The following is a 16,287-nucleotide window of genomic DNA, read 5'->3' as shown; positions in this document are numbered from 1 at the left end:
AGCATGAAATAAATGTATTTCAGATATATTTTTGTATATTTATTTTTCACTAGGGAAGGCATCTATAAAGGCTTTCCAAATTGTTAAATGGCTGAGATTACTATTTCAGTAAAATTAACCACATTCAATTAACTAATTTGATGTAAGGGCTTTGTATGTGATATTTAATTTTATCACAATTTATCACAATATTTCTTTTAAACTCATTAATGTAATATTTTGTTCATATTTTTCAGCAGATGTGCTCATGTTTTTATACACAAATTGAATAAAACTTTGATCGGCAAGTAACTTTTTTTTAAACAAACTTTTTTTTTTCTGAATAAATGTTAAAATAGTATTCAATAAGTATCCTGTCATCCATTTGGCATCCATTATTATCATAAAAGATTTAAATCAGTACACAAAATCAGATCAAACTATGGTCATTTTTGTTTTTGTTTTGGCCCTCCTGTAAAGTTGGTGAAATGTCACTTACGCCCTTCTAGTTCTCACCCCTCGATATATATATATATATATATATATATATATATATGTGTGTGTGTGTGTGTGTGTGTGTGTGTGTGTGTGTGTGTGTGTGTATCAGACAGTTCAATCATTTTGTATATCTAAGTTGGTGTAATCTTCAAAGATAGTGTAATCTTGGTTTGCATGTGTGTTGGATTGCTGAAGTTCTCATCTTGTCTCAGTGTGTGTTGAACATGCAGTGCAGTAGCAGAGTTTAACAGGAGGCCAGGTGTCCCCTGGCAGGGCTCCGCTTTCAAACACGATCCTCCATCTGTCTCTTTTTTGCTTCTCCTTTCTTCATTTGTTCATCGGTAGGGAAGAACAAGGTGAACTCTGTCCCTGATGCTTTTATATAAGACTGGACGATTATTAATCAGGCATTGTAAATAACAGTATAGCTGTGAAAAGCTTATTTAATGACAATAATCTTAATTGTCTGATGCTCCATCTTCAAGTGAGGTTTTAATTTCTGGGCTCCAAAAGTTTTTGGTTCTGTGTGTTAAAGTGTTAGCTCTTTATCTTGCCTTCTTAGTAATTACACTGAAATGACTAGGTTATTGCAAAGTGCAGTTTTTTGCTCTGTAATAACAGTGTAGAATGTGCTGAATCTCTATGGAAAACTGAGGTCATCATTATCTCATGAGAAAAGACTGTCTAAACATGCAGCAGCCACACAGATATGCCAATTGTGTGATCGCTGTTATCCTCTGAATAGAATATAACTGGTGGTTTCGATTAGTGGCAGAAATGTTACAATTATTGTTTATAGTCTGGACTGAGGAAAGCCAGACTTTCACCTTATAAAACATCTCAGGTTGGCTCAACTTCCAGGAGCTGGTGATGGGGTTTATTTATTTATACAAATGGTCAAGAAATTAAAAGAATATAACATCCCATACAGATAAATACTATTCCGTACATAAATTCCGTACTTGTTAGATTATTCAATTTTGTTACATATTATAGATCAAAATTACATGTTCGCCAGATGTAAGGGGTTTGGCAATTATTTTTAAAATAAATTTTTAAAATAATGTATTATTGAACACACACACTTATGCACAGATGTGTGTGTGTGTGTGTGTGTGTGTGTGTGGTATATCAAAGCATATCAAATATATCAGTATATCAAATAGGCCTATATATTATAATCAGTACTGATATGATGAGATTGTAGTGTGTGCATAAATTCTGCAGACAATAAAAAAGTTTTTTTATATATATATTATTACATAGTCTAAAAACCATAGTTTTAATATTGCTATATTTTGAAAATTCTTTATTGTTATTTTATATTCTAATGTATTCTAATATATATAATCGTCTATTTTCATAATAATTAATGTTAGAATTAATTTTAATGTAAAATCAATGTCACTTAAAATGCAACTTTTTAAAACCAATAGGCCTAAATAAAATAAATAAATACAATTACAAAATTATAAGTTAAGTAGTTTCCTTCTGGAATAAATGGAAAATATAGTCCCTTATAAAACATTGCTATGTAACAAAACGAATGATCCGCTATAGGAGCTGCGCATTGATATAATGAACAGGTGTTCCTCGTCATACCTAATACTATATTATGGATTTTAGACTGTATGTTTACCATTCAGAAGCCTGAATGGAAATTATCCGCTTTATAAAAGAGCAGCATAGTTATCCTTTCTTTAAAACAGAGCATTATATCCGTCAAATACTGTAATCTCCTTCTATCAATGACGGCGCTGTGCTCCTCCCCCCGCCTCAGAGGCCCCGCCCATCCCGTGCGCATCCCGTCCGCATTCTGCAGGAGGCACGGGAAAACAGGGATAGACCATCCCGAGAAACAAGGGGGGGTGGGTAGTTATTACGTACCACTGTTTTAATTCATATCCACCCACGTTTAGATATTTAAACTGATTTTTTTGTCATTTTAATATAAGGTTTTTGTAACTAAGCAATGACAAAAGAGTACGTGTGTACCAAAAAGACAACACCTGGCACCGACCAAATTCCGTTCCATCCTTTCCCAAACTGCGCCTTGAATTCTGCCGTCCTGCTGCCATGTTGGATTGAAGGATCGTTATTGCTTTAAGAGTTCGGAATGAAAGTTTATATTATGCAGTCTGTCAAACGTGAACGAATTAAAGACTAAATAAGCCGCAGGAGTAAACGAGTCGCATCTGTATCGCGCGCGCATTGAGGACAACACTACGTCGGCTCTGCTTGCATGCGGAATTCCTAACGGGATGAACGGAGCGCAGGCCATGTTGATCCGTGATTGCACATAAAATCATCTAATACGAGACAAACGCTCAAGTTCATCCGCCTCATCCGCCAACATGAGCGGCCACCCGCCCCAGAGGAGGGTGGCTAACGTGGGCTCTCTGCTTCTGACCCCGCACGAGAACGAGTGTCTGTTCAACTACCTGGGCAGGAAATGCATCGTAAGTTGAGTTTACTCTCACGGTCCTTTAACCGCAAGTTCACATGCAAACCATACTGCTTTTCAAAGATCCAGTAATGTGACGCAAACGAACGGCGGTAACGTTAGCTTCTGGCGAGGACAGTTGTGTTTTAACGCGTGTGTGATGTCCATCAACATCCTCCTCACTGTCAAGGGAATGAGCCTCCTGTGATTGCAATTACACGAACTGTTATAAGGTATTTGTATGATTGTGAGTTGGGAATTACATATTCCATGTGATTTCAGAGTGAATGGCAATAGGCCTTCTGCTTGAGTGAAGGTTGGTTGGCCAAAACCTAGTGAGCAGCCTACGAAGACAGCATCATAAGGGCATTCTGAGTCAGCCGAATGATGCACGTGCAATGCCCAGATATGCTGTCTGTGTAGCTACTGTCTCAGATGACCCTCAAACTCCACCAGATGTGTCAGTGAACTATCTATCTATCTATCTATCTGTCTATCTGTCTGTCTGTCTACCTACCTACATTTGTCTCGGTCTATCCTTCTAGCTGTCTATATGTGAAGCTATCGCTGTGTCTATTTACATGTCTTTCTATCTGTTATTCTGTCTGTGAATCTGTCTACCTCTATCTATTTCTATCTGTCTTATCTGTATGTATTTCAGTCTGCTGTTATATTTGTATGTAACTGGATTTAAATTACAGCAAGACTTTTGTTTCTGTGTTCAGTGTCAAGTAGCTAGTTATCAATTTCTGCTTAAAGTGTTAATAAGTTTAATTATATTTAATAACCTGCAGCAATTTCTAGAAAGCATCAAATTTGCATTAAAAGGAAACTTTAAGTTAGTTGTGCCTGCTAAATGAAACCTCAATTCTACAGCCCTGATTATTATATCGAATTTCGCTTAATTGTCAGAAGTGAAGATATTTGGTGGTCTTTGGTTGTTTATGATCGTCTTTTCTGTCCTACTTGAGGACCCATAGTTACAGTATTTGGATGCTTGCAAATGTTTGATGCTTCATTTGCATCATTTAACTATATAAAACCAAATAACATTTATTTATAAGTTCTTTGATAAAGTTATGCAGTATAATACACTTTGGGATCACAATATTTTACAGAGAGAAGTTTCAAGACTGATAAAACAGTACATACATTAATGAATTTAAAAAGATTCACCCAAAAATTAAAATGACCCCATGATTTACTCATCCTCAAGTCTTCCAAGCTGTATATGATTTTCTTTTTTCAGACGAGTACTTTCAGAGTTAGCTATATTAAAAATGTCTTGACTCTTTCAAGCTTTATAATGGCAGTGAATGGTGGTTGAGTTTTTGAAGCCTAAAAAAGTTTGTCCATCCATTATTAAAAAGTGCTCTACATGACTCCTGGGGGTTAATAAAGGCCTTCTGAAGTGATCGATGAGTTTGTGTAAGGAAGCATTTGTTAGAAAAGTGTCCTTATTTTTCAAGGCATGTCATGTATTTGATTCTTAGTAGATTTTTGATGCATGAACAAGATGGGTTTTTTTGTTTGTTGTTTATTTGGTTTTGTTTGTTAAATGTGTTTTTTTTTCAAAAAATCAGACATGAAGTTGAGTTCAAATCAGAGATTTTTGACCGTAGAAATGGATTGGGAAGGAGTAAGCTTGGCCAAGAAACAACTAGTGTTTCATTTATATATTTCACATGAAATCTGATTCACAAATATGGCATTGTTTCCCATCAGACCTACTTAAGTTGCTCGTCCATGTCTAGGTGGAAGTGACATGAACGTGAGCGGTGTCAGTCCAGGAACGGCAGCCAAGAGCCCGGCCATAAAGTGGGCTTTCACAGGGAATGACTAAATATGAGACACGTCGTTTGGGGCCAAGATCCAGCAGTCATGGGTTCATTCATCACTGTGTCCCGAACCGGCACCGAAAAACCAAGGGCAGAGGGTGGACGGAATCCAAATGGCACAATAGTGAGAGAGATGGAGAGAAGGGAAAAGATAGGGGTTGGGGGTGGGTTGTGCGTGATCAGCAGTCTTTGAGGACAGGAAGTGAACTGATCTGCCTCCTTTCCATGGAGATTTGAGCTTTAATGAATAGAGCTGCTGAGCCAGTACTGATCCAGAATCAGGTTTCCAAGCAAACCAAACCAAAGTCATGATCCCTGTGAAATGTGCGCCTTTAATGCGTCTTCATGTTCTTGGCGAAGACTTTTGCAGACATGAATGTCGTACAGATGCAGTTAACTAGAAAAACCTGGCGAATATCCATCAGATGTTGCGTTCAGTATTTGTTGAGTGCGATTAAACCCAGCCGATCGATCAGAAGTATAGGTTTACATATCAGTGCGAGCGTGTTTGGCTGCTTTGAATGCAGTGAGTGTATATTGTTTATATCATACGGAAACTCGACTCTTTCTTGAACTTGCTGAACTCTGGATACAGTAGTTGAAGGTTTATTGATGTCCTTGAATCACTCGGCCCACCAAGACCGAACGAGTGCTCGTACTCAAATGCTGAATGTGCAGTCTTGAGCATGAGGAAGCAGTTTTTCATCAGAAGAAATGAAGGGAAGTCTTGTTTCATTGATGCTGCTGTTACTGACGTGGCAGGATCGCAGTGTGTAGAGTAGTTAACCAGAATTCTCTTTTTCTTTATTCATTTTTTTTTTTTTATAAAATATTTGCACATGCCATTGTTAGATTAATTTTCAGATTAATGAATTTATAGAATTAATTATTGATTATCAAGAGTCTTCAAAGTTCACAACAATGCATTCAATGCTTGAATAGACTTCACCGATGAATGTCTTTTTATTTCTTTAGATAAGATTTGGATTTTTTAATTGGATTATTGGAGAAATAATCAGTAAATCAACTGATTAAAAGTCAAAGTTTATGAAATGTTTGATAAATTAAGATTTTTCTATAATTTGTTAATCATTGAAGTATTTTTTTAATCAGATAACTTTTGATAATCAATTAAAATGTTTAATAATTCAGTCATTTAATTGCTTTTAAGAGCCTAATTTCTTCAGTTGATTATCAGTTGATTCATTTGATTATCAATTTCAAGCAATGAGTTCGAATGCCTTTGAGAAACATTTATTCAATTGTTTAATCCAGTTACTTTTATTAATGTGTTCATCTGCTTATTTCAGTTGATCAGATTGCGTTTGATAATTGTGAAAGTCAATTCAAAGTTTATAAAAGTTTGAATTTATAATCTCGTAACCTATGAAGTATTTCTGATTATTTTTGTCAAATACGTTTTTGAACCATCGGGTTAAGTTGAAGTTGATTCTACAATGAATTTTTTAAATTATTTGAACAATTAAATAATCTTCTCGTTTCAGTTGATTAGAGATTGTGATAACTGTTTCATTTGTAGATGTATTTCTTCAGTTATTCAGTGTCGTTGCAGTCCTGCTGACAGGTGGTTTCTTAAGTTGTTGCTTAATGAAAACGCTATAGGTTTGTATTGATCAGAGACTTCATTAAAATATTTTCTGTACAATGGCTTGTGGTAGTGTTGAATGCTTTCATCAGAAATGTTCCTATCTAAAGTGTGTGGTAAACCACAGGACAGGGTTTCTTCGGTCTCCTGTAATTGCTCAGCATTAGCCTGTATGTGTGTGAATGTGTGTGTTACTTGTCCATGGAAAATATTTCATCTTCTGTGAGATCTTGGCTGTCCTCCCTATGACAGTATTGCCAAGACACTGGCCTATTTTTCCTTTCGGTAACCCGTGTCCTGAAAAAGTGTTCGAAATGCTGCTTTCGGTCATGTGCATGGAACGCAGACACTCTTAGAGTAAGAGTCCCTATGGAGAGAGAATAAAATGCCCCATCAAGTGTGTCTCCGAGTACTTGGCTGCAGTTTAAATTACAGCAGTATTTGATATCTGCAGTGGCCGGTGTGTGCAGCATGCAACATCATGCAGTATTCATACACTGATTTCTGTGCATTTTTTGGACATATTTACAGTTTCTGCGTGATATTAATATGCAGTTCTGTCCAAAATGCAGCCCTGCTACTGAAAATGCAGGTGATGAGAATAATTTCATAATAGTATGAACATGTGCCAGTGTTGGTGCATTGACTTTTTGTTTTGGACTTAAGATGTTGTTTTATATTTATTTATTTTTCAACTTTAGGATTGAAAAATGTGGTTTTGGATGCGATTTTTCCATCATATTTCACAATTATTCATTCTTTATAGTGTTTATTTATTATTAGTGTGTGTTTGTATTTTACTTATACTAAAGTCTGGACTTTCTGTTTGATTGATTAATCAAAGGAATAATTCATCCGAAATGAAAATTTTCTAAAGAATTTCATCCTCAGGCCATCCAAGATGTAGATGAGTTTGTTTCTTCATCAGAACAGATTTGGAGAAATTTAGCATTAGGCTACATCACTTGCTCACCAATGCAAGTGAATGGGTGCCATCAGAATGAGAGTCCAAAGAGCTGATAAAACCATCACAATAATCCATAAGAAATCCACACCACTCCAGTCCATCATTTAAAGGGCACCTATTATGCCCCTTTTTACAAGATTTATGATTGGTCTTGGGTGTCCCAAGAATGTGTCTGTGAAGTTTCAGCCCAAAATACCCAACAGATCAATTATTATAACAGCTAGAAAATGTCATTTTTGGGGTGTGTCTAAAAAAAGAGCTGTTGTGGAGTGTATCGCTTTAAATGCAAATGAGCTGCATATTCACACCCCATCTCTAGAAGAGCGCGTCACATATATGTCTCTATGCATTGCATACCTACTGCAATTAACAGCCGGTAGAAGCAACATAACTGAGAACGAGAGAACCGGTGTTTAGCCATACATATGGGAAGCCAGATGCACTGAAAGTGGGACGAAACAGCGCAATGTTTCAGAGCTCAATTGATCGATCCGTGCGAGTGCGCTACCGAACAAATCTCGAACGGCGCAAACTAATCTCACAAGCGTGATGCTGATCAGTTAAAAAATACTTACTGTACGCCCACAAATACGGTTAAAACACTAACACACCTAATAACGACTATAAACACTAAATAAAAAAAATACACAGCGTCCTCAGCAGCTCAGATGTTGGGAGACAAAATGAAGACTCTTATGTTCAGTCTTACATCCAAACACAGAGCATCGGGATTGCTTACGAGACATTTTTGAAGTTACAGCTGCTTGAGCGCGGAGAACATGCAGGACAGCATACAACTGCTGAGGGCGGAAACTATAGCAATGCAGGGCTGTCAATCAAGCTCTGCGGTCCCTGTGTCAATCACACTGCATGAGAATCAAAACAGCAGGCCTAGTGAAACTGACTTGGTTTAAAGGGGATTCAAAAATGAGGAGTGGGTGGATTTTTATCATTGTAGGGTGGTTGTGTTCACACACTGCCAACACACCTTTATGTCCCATGAAATTTTTTTTTGCATAATAGGTGTATTGTGAAGTGAGAAGTTACGTGTTTGTAAAAATCTGTCATTAAGGCGTTTTAACTTGTTGCCAAAACACAATTCTGTAATCCCAAAAAATTATTCCTCCAGTGAAAAAGTTCATCCCCTGTTGTCCTCTCACATCAAAAATCCTGTTTCTGCTTACAAACAGTGCTTGATCTGTCCATATTTTTTCTCTTGATTTAAACAAAATGACTTTTCCAGTGGATAAAGGAATGTTATGGATGGAGGGGTAGCACTTTATTTTCCAGTCCTGTTCCTCGTGTACATACCTATACATGTACTTATTATAATAATTACAATAACTAGGTAATAACTAGCTGTTAACCCTGAACCTAACCGTACCCCATGTAGTTACCTTATATTACCAGTAAAGTGCAACTGGTAGAGGACTTGTTTTTTTAGCTGGAAGTTAAAAACATCTTAATAATGATTTTGTTTTTTAACAAACATGAAGCTTTTCACTTCACAAGACATTAATTGATTTACTGGAGTCATTTGGATTACTTCTGGATTATTGTGATATTTTTATCAGCTGTTTGGACTCTCATTCTGACGGCACCCATTCACTGCAGAGGATCCATTGGTGAGCAAGTGATGTAATGCTAAATTTCTCCAAATCTGTTCTGATGATCTTGCATGGGCTGAGGGAGTGCACATTTTCAGCAAATTGTCGTTTTTGGGTGAACTATTCCATTAACGAATGACTGAAAAACATTTTTCGAAAAACATTATTTAAAAAAAAAAGTTTTCTCTTAATTTTAGGTTAATCGATAATTGTGTATTTAGCTTGTTTCATGAAGTTCATAATTGTTTTCATTTTTGCAGACATTGTGCTCGGCGGTGGTCCAGGTGTACGGGGCAGACAGGAGCTCGTCTTGGATCAAGAGGTGCTGTGGTGTGGCCTGTTTGGTGAAAGACAACCCTCAGAGGTCTTATTTTATCCGTGTCTTTGATATCAAGGTGAGCTCTCTGAGATCAAATAAACAGCAAAGATATCAGATCTGAGACCTAAATACAAAAAAAATCTTGTTTCTCATTTTTGTAGGATGGAAAAACAAAGTTTGAGCAGGAGCTCTACAATAATTTCACGATCAGTAGTTCGAGAGCCTACTTCATTACCTTCGCTGGTGATGTGAGTTTTTTTTTTTCTTATATTTCACATTGTTGACCATTACCAAGAAAGCAAACAGAGAGAACTAGCTAGAGATGTTCTGTGGAAAAGTTTGTTTGACTAGTTGCTTTCTTGTCGTTCTTGTAAAACTGCTTTTAGCATTAGTGAGGATGTGTTCTGGCTTTTTTGGTCATATGGTGTGTTTTGCTCTTTAGTCTTGTCAGATGGGCCTCAACTTTGCCAGTGAAGAGGAAGCCAAACGATTTCGGAGTGCACTCAACGAACTGCTCAACAGACGACAGAGGAAAACTGGTAAATGTGCTGCTTTTAATTACTTTCCTTTTCTTTGAAGGGATGATAGTTCACCAAAAATGATGGCGTTATTCATTTACTCACCCATATGTTGTTCCAAATCTAATCCATATGACTTCCTTTTTTTGGTCTCAATTCAGTTTTATTTTTGGGTGAACTCACTATCAACTAATATGCTTTACATTAAGTAGTAATCAAAAAAATATGTTTAAAGCCTTATTAGTGTCTAAAACATATTCTCCCAAATCTGTTTCTCATAATAGTTCACCCAAAAATGAGAATTATAATTATTTACTCATCCTCATATGCTGTTTAATTAAATTGATTCTGGTTTTGATTCTGATATAGGTATAAATACAGAAACAGCAGATGTATAAACCCTTTCATTTTGATATAGCAGTAAATAAGAGTACAAACTAGAGGTCGACCAGTAGATTGGTTATGCTGATTAATCGGCACTGATAGTTGATTACTCGAACGCGATCGGCAAAAATCTGTACCTTTAGTACGGGTTAATTTTTATAATTCTCATAATTGTTGTCACCAGTGTCAATATCACAAAAAAGTAATACTAGCCTAAAAAAAGTCAGAGATTAAATAAGAAACTAATTATAAACAATAGGACAAAAAGCTGAAGTAGAACAAAGAAATAAATAATAGATACTACATACATTGTATAAAGTAATCAAATGTATAAAAATATTTTTCACTGTGTAAATTAAAAATATATTTTTTCTTATTAAATTTACAAAAGTGATTTAGTCAAGAGCAGATTTCCTATCTTTTGTTGTTTGATTAACATGAATGACAGACAGCAGGAATATTAGACTGCTGTCACTTTAAGAGCTACCCGGATCCAGTATAATGTTACACATGTGTTTTCTATGTCTCTACATCTCGATTATAAAACGTGAATAAATAGGAATATATCTTTCAGTGTAACGAAAGTGCATGAGAACTGCAGTTATCAAGCTTTAAAATGAGTTGCTATGGTAACTTGAGATTTTGTAATAGTTTTGTGTGAGGAACAGAACAAAATATATATTGTTATTAGTTCAAATCTGAACACACAGTCCAGCTCCTATTGGCATATTCATGAGAATAGTGACATTTCATCTGAGAATCAGACATTCCAGTTCACGAAACCATTCTGACTGATTCAGTTTTTGGATTCAACTCAGTTGACTCAGTCAACGAAGACCTACATTTTAGTTTGTTTGCAACACAAATCTCAACTCAACACAACTCAAAACTCATATACTTATTATTATCATATTTTTATTGGTGCTTTTTGAAGCTTAAAAGCTCCAGTCATCATTATTGTATTTTCATGGAAAAGAGCGACCGACACATTATTTAAAATATCTCCTTTTGTGTTCCACAAAAGAAAGCAAGTCATATGAGTTTATAATGACATGCGGATGAGTTTGTCATTTTTGGGTGAACTTTTCCTTCAACACACTCACTTATTAAGCTCCCATTTTCTTGTTAACCTGTTATTTCCTGTTGCCGGCTGCTCATTTGCAGTTGTGTTCATCTCTCCCCATCCTTCCTCCTTTTCCTCTCTGTCTGTAGCTGTAATCTGTCGTAGTGTAGCTAGTGAGCTGGTTTCTCCATCGTGTGTGTCGTAAAACCTTCACAGTGGGCCTTTTCTCCTCATGTCCCTCTTGTAAACGCAGCGGTCTCTCTCCTCACTTCCTGGCTGGGTTCCAGTACTTCCTGCTCTGTTTTGCATGCTGGGCTTTGAAGTTTAGGCTTCTCTCTGCACTTACTGATTCTTAAAGAGGCCCTCCTACTGTATGTCTGCCTTGCCTGCCCTCTCTTTACATTTAATGTGGGTGAATTCCAAACAAACATGTTTCACGACTTCTCAGTTTTATTACATTTACGTAAAGTGAATTATTTGGTTAACTTCTGGTTGTTAAAGGTGAAGTGTGGAACTTGTTGCTATTAGTGGCACCAGATGGAATTAAAATAGATTAAAATTATTATTTTTTCACCTTTGTTGAATATGTTAAATATTTCAGTATATTATAGTAAATGCTGCCAGTGAGTAGTTCATTTATTCACACACACTTTTTTTTTCTAAATAATTTTTTTTTTTCAGCAAGGATGCATTAAAATGATCAAAACTACAGTAAAAACATTCATAATGTTACTATTTAAGTTACTTTAAATTGTAAAATATTTCACTATATTTTTATTTTGCCATATTTATGATTAAATAAATGCAGCCTTGATGAGCATTAGAGACTTCTTAGAAAAACATTTTCTTACAGACATCAGACTTACTGACCACAAACCTTTAAATGCTACTTTATATATAATATTTTTGCCCTTTTGATGATGAAAATAATGTAAATGCGGACGGAGCGCAGACACAGATGGCCGAAGGATACTTTGGCCTTTAGAGTGCGCGTGATCACGAAAACGAAAGTGAACAACACGAGCACTCATTCAAAAAAGATTTAAATATTCCCCATTGATAGCGGCTCCCTGATACATGAAAATTATATGTAATATTAGAATGTTTGCGGGAACAGGCAGGACTGGACAAACCTTCCAGGAGCGGAACACACGTCACTGTTTAAGATCAGAGGTGAGAAGAGTGCTATCTAGCGGTCGGGTGAATAAACTCAAAACGAAGCAATGGCCATGAATCTTGTATACTGTTCTTTTTTTTTTTTATATCGATATTGCGTTTTTGAGAATCGATACAGTATCGCCAAACAAAATATTGTGATACTCACGCATATCAATATTTTCTTACACCCCTAATATACACACTCTATAAAATAAAATATATATTTGTGTTTGACAGCTTTTAAAAACATGAAATTGCTGAGGTAGTGTCATTGAAATAAAAAGAAGCAAGTATTTCAACATTTTCGGGGCTCTAGACTCTCACTGGTCGATCTTTTGCGACTAACTTTCTCAGTTGGTTGCACGCGCACATACTTTGGTCGCCTTTTATTTTTTGGGGGGGGGGTTAATCAATGCATGCTGATGAACTTTTATCATAGTTTGTAGTTATGTGGTAATGAGTGTTCAACATTCAACCCGCTCTTTTTCATCAGTATTATCTGTGATTTAAATTTTGTTAACTCACGATCTTATCGATCTTGGTGTCACGTTTTATAAGAAAAGATAATTGTCTGTTTTGCTTGTATCTATACACCTTTCACTTTTTAGGACTAAGGGTACTTTCACACTTGGTTCGCTTGCCTGGTTCGAACCAGAGTCTGATTGAAAATGAAAATTTGATGTTTATCTGCTTACACCCAGGGCATCCAAGATGTAGGTGACTTTGTTTGTTCAGTAGAACACAAATTATGATTTTTAACTTCAGCCGTTGCAGTCTCTCAGCCTATGAGAGTAAAAAAAACATGCACAGACAAATCCAAATTAAACCCTGCGGCTCGTGACGATTAGGCATGGGCCGGTATGAGATTTTGACGGTATGATAACCTTAAGCAAAATATCACAGTTTCACTTTATCACGGAATTGTTGTTACAGCTCTGAAATGTGTTATTTTTAAATGACTGGGTAAAAAAAAAAATCTTTTTTTTTCCCGGTGGACAATATATTTTGTTTTTGAGCAACATACAGAATATTAGAAACAGTAGAATTAGTTTATGTTTCCTAAAAAGAAAAAATAAAGACTGACATCTTTATTTAACCTAAATATGTAATTACAGTTATTTAATTTTAGTTATGTAATTCATATACATATAATTTCATATCATTTAGTTACATAACAATAATCATACACATAATTTGATTTAATAATATTCATCATTTTTCCCGCACGCTGCCACGCACAAATGCAACCACATCCAATTTGAACTCGCACATTCCAAAAAATTTGTCGCAAATACGACCATTTTGGTCGCAGTCTAGAGCCCTGATTTTCACAGTCGCAGATTAGAGAAACACTTCACCTTTAAGTTCAAGGTTAGAAGAATATTATCAGTTTGCATATGGACGAACCACAAATGTTGGTGCTAAAAATGTGACGATAAACCTAGGACTGCCAATTGATAAAGTAAACCCTAAATAAAACGATTAATTTATGGATGTTAGTGTCTTGAGAAAGGGCGCAGAGCTCAGGGCACCTCTGTTTACCATCTTCTACCCTAACCTTTCCAGAACTAACGTAATTTAACCATTCCCTTCTCCTCTGGGTGACCTACCAACTGTTTCCCTCTCTGTTACTGACCTTACTAGTCTTTTAATTAGGCCTCCACATTTTAACAGTGTTAATTTTGTTTTTGCAGAGAAAAGGCGTGACCCACCAAATGGTATGTGTCCTGGTACTTACATTCACTCATGAATTTACTCCTAATGTTATCAGAGCTAATCGGTTTGTGTCTGCTGCTGTTGTTTTTTAAATTCCCTTTTTGACAGAATTATGCTGAAATGCACACATGCACATAATGTATCTTCCACAGAAATCAAAACACATTCTTGAATGAGTGTCGTCAGGCATGAGCGTGATTCACACAAACACACATTCGCATTGTACATGACCTAGATGAGAGTAGCGTTCAACCCCTGACTGGAAGCCTGAGGTCAGTCTGTGCGCTGGGAGCCATATGTATGGCACATGGATCATTCCATGCCACTGCGCTGCAGCGACTCTCTCTCATTCAGTTACATCAAAGAGACCATGTTTCCTCACGGCCTGCAGCAGTATATGTGTGACGCTACTTGCATGCCTATTATTTTTTACTTTTTATTTTTTTAAAGAATGCTATAGGAAATATCAAACCAAATTAAGTGTTTCTTTGATTATGTATTTATTTATGTATTTATTTCCAGAGTATTTCCTATTGAAGCATAATTTGGGGCACGGCTTATTTGAGGGCTCATCTGTTATTTATATGTATTATTATTATTTTATATATTACTATTATTATTTTTGTTATATTTATATAGAAAGAAATTATAATATTGGAATTATTATTATTATTATTTTTTTTTTTTTACACAAACAACTGAACCAAGACTTACTACTGTTAGTCAGAGGCTCGCATTGTTTTATAATTTTTTTTCACAATGTAATACAATTTTTTTTTAATTATTTATATAATTAATTTATAATTATTAGATTATAAAATCTACTATATATATTTTTTATTGTATTTTTTTAAAGAATGCTATAGAAAATATTGAACCAAATTCAGTGTTTGTTTGTTTATGTGTGTATTTTAATTTTTTTTATTTACAGAGTATTTCCTATTGAAGCAATCATTTGGGGTAGGGCATATTTGAGGGCTAATAATCTATTATTATTTATCTATATTATTATTATTATTATTATTATTATTATTATTATTATTATTATTATTATTATTATTTATTAATTTTAAAAACCACTGAACAGGACTTACTGTTGTTACTCAGAAGTGTTGTTTTATAATAATTATTGTAATGTTTTTTTTTAAATTATAAAATTGTGTTATAATTTTATATATATATATATATATATATATATATATATATATATATATATATATATATATATATATATATATGCATTTTTATTTATGTATTATTTTTATTTTTAAGAATAACTAAATATGTAATTTTTTATATTTCGTCATTTCAAAAATGCATAAAATATAAGTAATAAAATAATATACTAAAAAGTATATTTAATTAAAATTGTGGACACCCATGCGCCATCAAATATTTGCTTAATTTTCCCAAAAGAAAAAGTCTGTACTTCTAAAATGCTATTATAAGTTTGATTTCATTTGGTAATTAAAGGTAAGTTGTAATTTTTGCACCAAATCAAAGTGCAAGAATAATCCTGAACACTCACTACGTCTTCAATTGTTTGGCTAAACCGATAGTTCCGCCTCCAATCTCACACCATTGGTTCAGCCAGTGTTTGTTTTGATAGCACCACACTATTTACATTTACTTTCCAAGGGATTCAGCCTGTTTTGTTTTAGCGTTACCAGCCAGTCAGATTCATCTTATTATCTGTGACGTTAAGTCAACATATTTGTCTTAGATTTGATACGGCAGCTCTGGAGGCCAGTTCCTTTTTTTCCTCCTCCTCCAATCTGTTCACATTCAGAATTTATAGCTGTTGTTCTGAGCATATTGCGCCTCTGCTTGACTACACTATGAAGAATGAAGCTGCTCAACTCAGATTTCTGCGAAACGTGGTACCCTCCTCAGTATTTGTGTTGTATAAGGTGTCCACCTGCAGAAAGAAAGCGAATGTAATCTTTCTCCAGCACATTTCCTTCCCCTCCGCTTCCTCATTATTGATATCTGGACGCTTGATCTCTGATATAGTTTGCTGTTGATGAGTAGAGATGCTAATCACTGATTCGCTGTGAAACATCTGTCAGACGAAGCCAAAAACACACTTGTGTATTATAAAAAGCGGGGCTTTGCCTGCAGTTGAAGACTTGTAATGCTTACAGTAAATTTCAGAGATTAAACTGGATTAGCAGTTCCTTACGTAATATTC

General features: G+C 35.2%; 1 protein-coding gene across 2 annotated transcripts in view; it reads left to right on the top strand.

The window, feature by feature from the left end:
• The first annotated feature begins 2,518 nt into the window (after positions 1-2,518).
• Positions 2,519-16,287, top strand: part of wasla (WASP like actin nucleation promoting factor a) — a 24,295-nt gene continuing 10,526 nt past the window's right edge. The window contains exons 1-5 of one of the 2 annotated variants that reach the window (XM_042753477.1): positions 2,519-2,936; positions 9,199-9,333; positions 9,419-9,505; positions 9,700-9,796; positions 14,075-14,098. In XM_042753477.1, coding sequence (XP_042609411.1) covers positions 2,832-2,936; positions 9,199-9,333; positions 9,419-9,505; positions 9,700-9,796; positions 14,075-14,098 — 448 coding nt within the window. In that variant the 5' untranslated portion in view covers positions 2,519-2,831. The remainder of the gene's footprint in view (positions 2,937-9,198; positions 9,334-9,418; positions 9,506-9,699; positions 9,797-14,074; positions 14,099-16,287) is intronic. The other variant, XM_042753479.1, reaches the window with a different exon arrangement.

Source organism: Cyprinus carpio, chromosome B25 (assembly GCF_018340385.1).
Source record: "Cyprinus carpio isolate SPL01 chromosome B25, ASM1834038v1, whole genome shotgun sequence".
Taxonomy (NCBI): domain Eukaryota; kingdom Metazoa; phylum Chordata; class Actinopteri; order Cypriniformes; family Cyprinidae; genus Cyprinus; species Cyprinus carpio.
The sequence above is the reverse complement of the archived record's forward strand: the minus strand, read 5'-3'. Positions and strand labels throughout refer to the sequence as shown.